Source organism: Papaver somniferum, chromosome 11 (genome assembly GCF_003573695.1).
Source record: "Papaver somniferum cultivar HN1 chromosome 11, ASM357369v1, whole genome shotgun sequence".
NCBI classification, from domain to species: Eukaryota; Viridiplantae; Streptophyta; class Magnoliopsida; order Ranunculales; family Papaveraceae; genus Papaver; species Papaver somniferum.
The window spans coordinates 10883194-10892583 of NC_039368.1; the positions used below are offsets into that span (position 1 = coordinate 10883194).

At 34.5% G+C, this 9390-nt stretch overlaps 1 protein-coding gene across 4 annotated transcripts; it reads right to left on the bottom strand.

Moving 5' to 3' along the window:
- Nucleotides 1–799: 799 nt before the first annotated feature.
- LOC113323679 lies at nt 800–3424 on the bottom strand. Of its 4 annotated transcripts, XR_003347770.1 has the most exons (6): nt 3319–3424; nt 2845–3052; nt 2718–2759; nt 2442–2595; nt 2040–2137; nt 800–1381 (listed from the first exon to the last, which is right to left on the bottom strand). XR_003347770.1 is itself a non-coding variant. In XM_026572014.1 (5 exons), the coding sequence occupies exons 2-5, from the start codon at nt 2973–2975 to the stop codon at nt 2126–2128; spliced, it is 339 nt and encodes a 112-aa protein (XP_026427799.1). In that variant the 5' UTR covers nt 2976–3052; nt 3319–3424; the 3' UTR covers nt 1899–2125. The 4 variants fall into 4 exon arrangements, 3 of the variants coding, with proteins under 3 accessions (XP_026427799.1, XP_026427800.1, XP_026427801.1); XM_026572014.1 differs by lacking the exon at nt 800–1381 and having other exon boundaries at nt 1899–2137; XM_026572015.1 differs by lacking the exon at nt 800–1381 and having other exon boundaries at nt 1899–2137; nt 2845–2999; nt 3319–3412.
- Nucleotides 3425–9390: the final 5966 nt, after the last annotated feature.

Sequence of the window (9390 nt, forward strand, 5' to 3'; positions counted from 1 at the left end):
TATTGTATTGTCCACTAATTATTAGTAGATAAATCTAATATTACTATCCTTATTAGATGGCTGTACTATAAATGTATTCCAGGTTTCTAATGCCTAAAGTTAGTTTTTCTTTTTAATGAATCACTAGTTTCCAAAGAGAAAGGAAAAAAAAATTAGCAAAAAGTTATATATAAATTCTCCATAGAACTTCATGATTAAAGAAAGGAACTAAAAACTATGAAGTAGAATTGATATAACCAAGTAATTTGAGAGATTAAAGGTTTGAGTGGAAATAATTTCAGTTCCTTGATGATTTTGCCAAAAGCAAAACCTTGATTAAGCAAGTAACACCCAGCTCCATACTATTCCAGCTTGCCCTAGTTTTTCTAAGGATGCATAGGCTTAAAGGCCAATGGTGATGCATGCGTTTCTCGCAAGCGTTGTCCAGGTATAAAGCAATGCCTCGGACACTGCAACCTTATTTTCAGTTTCTTTACTCCGCTTTGGTCCTGCTCTTGCGGTGTCAAGTGTGTATTAGCGAGGCCCATGCCATTTATATTTGTCGTGTATCAATTACAATTATACGACACACAAAGTACACTTAGATACCTGGACTGTCTTTCTCCATTAACTCCTGAATCCTGATTAGACCACTCTCACTAATTCGTTCGTCACTGTTTATTAACCCCACCATACAATTAAACACTCCATTATGTAGTATCTTCTTATTTTTCTAGTCCCTTATTAATATGGGTTTTGTGGATGCACATGACAACATACAATCATTGGGAAATTGGTAAAACAAACACAAGCTGTTCTAATATGCCGGAAACATAGACACGACCATGTCGAGGTATAGCATGGAAAAGCAAAGGCAACATGCTACAAAGCAAAAAAGAGCAATAAAAATGATGATCAAGTAACGGTGGAAGAGAGCAAGAATGGAAGATTAACAATGTATCTTGGTAAAACAAATGATCTTCTTGTACTGTTAGTAGCTGGCTAGCTACTGTTCAAAAGCAGAAAGATACAGAACTCTGCTGCACGCTTCCCACTTCCCCTCATTTTTCTCCCTCATTACATGTCTTTGATTTAAACCCCTCGTCTGGGTGTGCCCGCGGTGGGTCCGATGCTGAATACACTTGCGACGCGTAATAGAGGAATGTTTTGAAAGGGGGAGTTGGGCTAATTATATAACCTGGTGTCCTGGTGTCCGCCTCTAAGAGTGAGAGCCCAAATGATTTGGCTCCAGAGGTGGATGAGGACTGTTCTGACACCAATGTGAAGTCAAACGATGTGAGCTCAAGAATCGATAACAAAGCAAGTTAGCCAGCTTGAAAGTGGAGAACTAAGATCTTATCAGGAGGTGTAGGACTTCATAGGATGGTTTCTGTGTGCAGACCTGCATTTTAGCAAAATCAGGAGAAGTAAAAGCAGACAATGTGAGATATAAAAAGCTAATAAAATTTAACAAAGTAATCAAATCTAAGACTTAGCAGCTGAACTGAATGGTTCCAAATTTATAACCAAAGTATAAGTAATCAGGTCATAAGATTAAGTTTGTTGTATATCCACACTCTCATCGTCACTGTCTACAGTATTTGGAGTGGAAGTTTCTTTCTCCTTCTAAACAGCATCACCCTCGTTTGCATGTTGTGACAAGGTTTTGCCCACTAGTGTTTGCGATTCTTGTGCAATACACAGACTAATGAAGACAATTTTTTTCTTGTTTCCTAATCAAAGCATCTTGTTTCTTCAACAACTAAAATCACAGACTGAATCTCGAAATGACAGTCTAAACGAATAGAACTAAGAACAGAATAGATATCCTAAAAGTCTTAGGAGCTTAGGATTACTGGGAAAGCTCTCAGATTTCCACAATATTTCCTGTGCTAAGAAGTAGTCTCACGCATTACACATACAGGAGGACTTTTCAATTTTCCCTCAGAAACATTTTATCTTATGCCCTTTTTATTTGTTCACATGATCTGTTAGTTCTAGATTCACAGTACCGCATAACAGAGTTTTGAAGAGGACATGGAAAAGAAAAGAAGACACACTGAGTTCCGCGAAATGAGAAATGAGAGCAGGTTGAGGCACAACTACTTTCCCCCAAGGCACCAGCTGATTAAACTTGAACATCTATTTACACTTCACTCTGAAAAATATGAAGTACAGAGAAATGTCAGTGTAAATGTAATATATGTATAATTATTGATAACAAAACAAACTGAACCTAAGGGAGCTGAGTACAGAAGTCAAGGTACTAAATATAATTCATTCTTTCCTTGAGAAGGCAAAGCCAGATTTAGGTTTATGAGTAAACCAGAACATTTATATTGTAGACTTGTAGTGCCAGCAAGAGAATTTTCAATTGTTAATTGAGTAGGTATGCACTCAAGGAAATGATCATCACTAACTATATACTAGTATAAGCAAAAGCTGCAGAACTACTAACATACCTCTACTCCATTAGCCTCCTCCTCACGGGCTTTATCAGCTTTCATGGGATCAGTTGTTGAGCAATGACTGCTGTCTTTTTGGATCAATCTCCAATGGCGCAGCTCGCTTGGGGGAAGGAGGAGGTAGTCATAATCGGCAATTTTGGGATCGTAACTGCACCAAACAAGAGCTTAGTATACATTAGTATATCAATGACGGAAACCACTGAACATACACAATGATACAAATGTCAACTTAGTGAATCAAAAATGGATGATGATTAACTGCTGAATTACCTAACAGTCTCCAGCCCCATAGCTTCAAAATGTGCCTTAGTACTACAACAAGATAATATTGAGGAGAATCATAAACCATGAACAGCTACTTAAACAATTCAACAAAATTTAAAAATGTAATAATTACCGTTCTCTTTGCCTTATTTTTCTTGCTATTAATTTCTCCCTCCACAGGGCATTTATTTTCCTTTCCTTCTCCTCCTCCTCGGGGGACATTTCCGGCTCCTTATGGAGAATACTAGATGGTTTTGTTGCCATTTGAGAAAATGGAGAGTACCTAACCTGCTGCAACAATTCGAAGGTTCACTATCGTTCTAAGCACCGCCATGAATAATCTAAGAAAGAAAAACCCAAAATTAACACAGTTACACAGAGAAATCCTAAATCAATACATCAAAACCTAAAAATCAAAATGAACAAACTACAATTAGAACAGAGAAACCTTTAATTAAAACAGGAAAAGCCTAAACTCAAAACAAGAGAACCGTCAAATCCAAGCAGAATGACCTAAAATAAAAACAGAAACTCTAATTTTATAATTGAGATCGCTCAGATGGAAGCGAAATACTCAGTTCATTAGAATTAAAGAAGTTTAAATTACCTGTTGGTGGTTTTCGGTTGCGACGCTGGTGGTTTAATTGTTCGCTGCGGTGGACCGGTGGTGGAGTGTTATGTGTGAACAGAAGAATGCGAGAGGCCTGGGAAAATAATGCGAGTCTGTCTGGTGGTGCAAGTAGACTTTAGGAGGAGAAATTTCTTTAAGGGTTAGGATTTCTTTAAAATAGAAGGATCTCTCAAACCTAATGATGACCGTTGGATCATCAATTGTTCTAAATTTAAAAGACTAAAAAAGTGGCGTATTTGTTTTTTTATACAGAAATCTCAGGTCAGGGAGACGTCGGAGGGAAAATATGGGTATAAAATTAACCGGAGGTTACTAATTCAGTATTTCCAATATTTACATTCTTTTTTTTTTTGAAGGATAAGATGGTGAGTGAACACATATGCAATGTCGTGTTCCTTGTAGTAATACCGATTAACTACCGATTAAACTCAGGGAGCTTGTTATTATTATTATATCTCCAAAACCAAAAGAAAGCCCCTCAGCTTTAATCACCAAAATTGGATCATTAAATAATGACAAAGTCACAGGACTATTCTTGATCTAACCTAATTACAGACAGTTTGGCGATGTAAAAATTCTCCCGGTTCTCATTATTGCATCACAAATATTTGACGTGACACTGCGCAGTGTGCGCATGACTCAGAACTTTAGAGCCATCTGCTCTAGCAGTTGGAAAAGCAAAGATATATTTCCAAGATCAAATGTTCTTACTGTTACTCACAACCCTTATCCTGTAACATTCAGATGTTTACCCTGCTTTAAACACCGCAATGAATCATCTAACAAATGATTACCACCAGTGGCGAAATCAGAATTTTAAATTGAGGGGTCTAAAAGAAATTTTTGTCGCGCCCAAATCAACACGGGAAAATACGTACTGCTTCAGTTGAAAGCACAAATGAATTGAGACCATATTACTCTTGCAAGAGAGCAATGTACGGAAATGTGCTGGCTTGTCTCCCGCATCTGCCACACTCTCACTAACCTTACCAAACTTCATAGAATGAATTCTCGTTTGTATCGAATTCTCCTCAATCCTTATTAACACTAGCAAGGAATTCAAGGAATCAATCATTTGATCTGGATTCTACAACAGTTCTATCATTGTTATCAACTTGCCATGAATACAACTGCAAAACCAAATCTATACAAATTAGTACAGTTACTCATAATGAATTCAACATTATTAAGACCACAATTATTGATTTATTTTTATGTGAATGTATTGTTGTTATGACAACCAGATATCAAGCCGACTTGCAAATCTTCAATACAAGAAACCTGTCATTACCTATGCTGTTAAAGACTCAAGCGTTATTAAATTCAGACCAAATTAAGTTAATACATATTAACTAAGCTGCACACCCTAATCACTTATGAAGCGTTTACAAGGTATGCAAAATTTGCATCCATATGCATGATTACCTTTATGAAAAGCTTTAGTTGTGAATCTAATGCATACACATTTATAAAGCATGATCATAATTTGCCAGTAGTAGCCGAACAATAAGCTTAAGCTCCTAATAATAATATAATATCATACTGGACTTCACCAGGTAAACATTTGATGGAGAACGAAATTGAGCATCACTTGCTGCAGCTTCTATTTGATACGATTAAGGACTGAAATATGTTTCCACAGTAATTCTTTCTGTTTATATAGGTCCTTGGCGACAAGTCGATATCGTAACAAAAAATCAAACCCAAACAAGAAGAAAAAACCTATACAACAATCAACAACAATGAACGATCTTTCAAAATATTTACAACCTAATTACGTAACATGAAAACAATTTCTTTTTAGGTATTCCCTTATTTTTCTCTTTTCTCTGCAACCACCGATAGGATTTGGGATATAGAATTTCGGCTTGGTGGACTAATATTTGCTCTACTGGAGCACTAAATTAACCGATCCGGTGGACTAACTAATAATTTTTATTTGACCAAAAGGTAGAATTACTCACATGTTGAATTTTTTGAAAAAAAAGGGGACCACGGCCAGGTTTAGCCCACCTTTGGTTCCACCACTGATTACCACTAAACAATACATAGATAAGTGAAGCTAAAGAGATATTAACATAACTCCGGTCCTTTAGTCACTTTATGGGTAACATCGCTTTTAGATGGAACCCCCCACTAATGCGCAAATTGTTTAGATGGTTTTTAGATAGGAATGCAGTTGTTGGGATAAAGCTGAAAAAAACGTTTGGATATTAAAAATACAAGTGCTTTTTGTTTAAATTTTTAGAATTTTCTACTTCTAGAAATCATTCTAAAATTATATAACCAAACTAACTTCTGATTTTTTAAAAAAGAAATTCAACCGAAAAGCAGCTTCTTAGCTGGTTTGCAAACATAACACAAGAGGGTGGTTGGATATCTCCAGAAGAAGTCAACCGCAGAATAGTACTCCATGAAAACAGATAAAGAGAAAAACAAATCAATAGCAGATGTTAGAAGCAACAACCAAAAAGCTTATTTTTTTAATCTTCTTAAAGTAATTCTCAACCTAAGTTTTGACTTTGTTTATTTCCAAAATCATGATTATTACTTCTCAAGGTGAATCTAAACAACCTTTATATCCAAGTCACACCTCAAGTAAGCCATCGTCAATCTTCGTCGCTCCGATTTAAAAATACAAAGGCCCCCGGTCTCGAATTTTGTCCAACCGTATTTGCAATGCATTATGTTTGGCATTTAAAGCGTCGACAATGGTGCATATGCCTAAGAAAAGAAAAATATATTTGGCTACAACTTTGGTTTATGGAGAATTCATAATGGACATTCAAATACCAAATACTCATTCAAATTGAAACACAATAAAATGAGGTGGATTTGGAAAATCTAAATTGAAACTAGCTATATATATATATACATGGCATAGTTTGTTATTTTTTTATCGGTAAAAAATTTGGTGCTGACCAGTTTTGAACACAAGTTACTGGTATCATCGCCCAACGATTTACCCACCATACTTAAACGACATCTACTATAGAGCATAGTTTGAGCATCTGCCTGTCATCATACCTAGCTAGTGTCAAACTATGCTCGAAGCATGAGCTCACTATTAATTTCTTTTATTTCAATAGAAAATAAAAATAAGTATTGTTTGATAAGATGTACTTTAATCCCCGGTTAGGACTAACTAGTAAACCTTTGCAACCTATATGGGTTAATTTGGAGTAAAAGAGGGAAAATAATACAATTTGAAGAAAAAATGTAAAATAATTATCAAAACAATAGTGTAATGTTGATGAAAAGCCTCGAGGAAAAGGTTTGTTGTATCGGATTATTTCATCTACTCTTTAGGACTATTATGTTTTTCAACTATATCTAAAGACCTGTTGGTTATGGCTTAATTAGTGGACTACAATTAGTGAACTACAAATGGTCCTTTCAACTATATAGATACCTTGTAATATTGTAAACTCGTAGGCAGAAACACGAGCATTAGTAATCTTTTATGGTAGATTATGTGCAACAAGAAGTCCATTTTTAGACTTTATCAACGAAGAAAATATGGTTTCACTCTTTAAAAAATTTATTATGCAAAAGATCTATGAAGTGCAAATTATAGCTCAACATTTTGTTACTTATTATCACTTTGAATCAGTAATTACCTTGTATCAATTATTTAAAATTTGGTTTGGTTTGAAATAACATGTATTTTTTATAATTGAACTTAATGGATCTTTATAGTTTAGATTTATAGGATACACGATGCCCAAACTTACATTGTAAAAGAAATTATTTTTATGCTCGTTCAAGATTAGGAAATACAAACTTAACACCATCTGAACTGCTATTGTAAAAAGGGATATCCACCCCTAAGAAGCATATAAAGAATTTTCTAATAAAAAAGGTGTACGCAATAAAGCACAGTATGAAGAACTTAAACAAAGTCTGGATAATGAATATACCTTAATTACAAAAGAAGAGGATACAATATAACATTTTAGAAGAAAAATAATTTTCTAATTAAACTTCTGACATATTTGAAGACTTTTACTTTAAACGATATAAGATATCAAATAATAGTTTATGGCGTTAGGTATGTTTAGTAGTCGGTTGGTTTGATATTCTATTATTGTTATATTTTTAATCAATATTTTATAACCAAGATTATACTGAAAAGTAAATTGTAATATGTTTAATAGTGTTTACATGATGGCTAAGTAGAAACACTACATATAAACTCATCCGAATATGTTGCACGTCGAATTGGAATAAAAAAAAGAGTAAGTTACCTATAAAAAAATAAAAGTTTCAGAAAATTTCCGATGTAGCTTTAACGCGTACTAACCACTAATCATATCACCCGATGCTTCAGAAAATGAGCCAGAGACAACCATATGCTGAGGAATAATAATGGGTTGTGGTATGTTAACTACATAAGAGTTCCATGTTGTGTTGTTTCTTGTAGAGTTACTAGTACCACTAGGTGGTGGAGGAGGTGGAAGGCCTCTGCACCGGTGAAAAAAGAGAACCTCGTATGTTCCAAACTCGACGCCCCAAGTGTTACAACCGAACATCTTGAATTTGTTTTCTTTCGACTTTCTTCTTTCTTTTCTCACTCTTTATGTTTCTTTCTTTCTCACCTGCTTAATCTGTGGTAGCTAGTTAGAAAACCAAGTATTTATAGGGGAAAAAGGAGGTTGGCGGTTAGAAAAACAAATCCTTTAATTAATTTATTCCTGCAACTCCAGTACTAGGTTACTTTCTCTTTGGCGCTTTCGCATACATATGGACCATGTATATACGCTAGCGATGGACATGAGAAGTGCCTTTTGAGTGGAGAGAAATTTAAGAAAGTGGCAGTAAGTTCCAGCTCTCAAGCGGTGCACATTGTAAATTAAGAGAAAAGCTTTTAATACTCTACGATGATTAGTCTATTCGTTTTCATTAAACTATTCCATGGTCCGCATACATATGGACCATGTTAAATGCTTTTCAATTGATAAAAGAAGATTCAATTCATTTTTATTTTGCTTTATTTAGGCAATATTTTATTTTAAACTTAGAGTATAACTTATGAAATTAAGTATTCTTACTTAAATGCTTTAAGTTTTGATCTATGTTTTTCAGCTGAAATACAATGATTCTTGTCAGCAGAAAGGAATTCAACCTCATGTTTGATAGTGGATTATGTTTAGCATGGTAAGGATTGACTTTAGAATTTATTGAATTAGTTAGTAGTTTTTTGTTGAAAAAATTTCCATTAGTTTGATACATTACCCGAGTTCGTGAATGATTTTTCTCTTGGTGAAATCTGAAAGAAAGAGGAATAACATTAGTTCTCTTGGAGGATAAAAAGGGGTATCTTCTTAGGCAAAGAAATGCCTGAATTATGTTGAGGTGCATTCTGAAGTTGATAATATACCTAACCTAGACTACTATAAATCTCATAAAAAGAAGTTAAGTATGAATTACACTTTGACCCCCCATGATAAGCCTGGAATTCAGAGGTGTACAAAAGAAGGAAAAAAGAAGGATAAAATATCAGATGTGTTTGAAAAAACTCTTATCGTGAATAAAATCATAGATGTTGCATCTGGAGGTAGCATAAAATATAGGAGAAAGTCGGTAGCGAGTTGTATGATTTGGTTATTTATCAACATCAATATATATGACGCAATTTGTTATCTTCCAAGTATTGAGTTTTCACTGTTTCTTGAGAACACATTTGATATTATCAAAAAGATAAATTATGCACCATGGTTGGGTGCATTCTCCTAAATGGATATATAATTAATACGTTTGATCGAAATAGGAACAAATGTGTACCGTTAGATAATGACGTGTTTTTTTTATATAATTTATTTATAAGGTCTTTCGTCATCCTCCTATTTAAAAAAAATAGATATGAGCATCACCGAAAAGTAACATTTTTTGTTTTGTTTTGTTGAGGAGAGAGATTAATGAACTGGTCATTATGATACACACAATATATTATATCAATATTATATATGACAGCATAATGACAGCCGCCTGAGCAACTCCTTCAGTGACAACAACACCTTTAGCTGCTTGAGCAGCACCTTCAGTGAT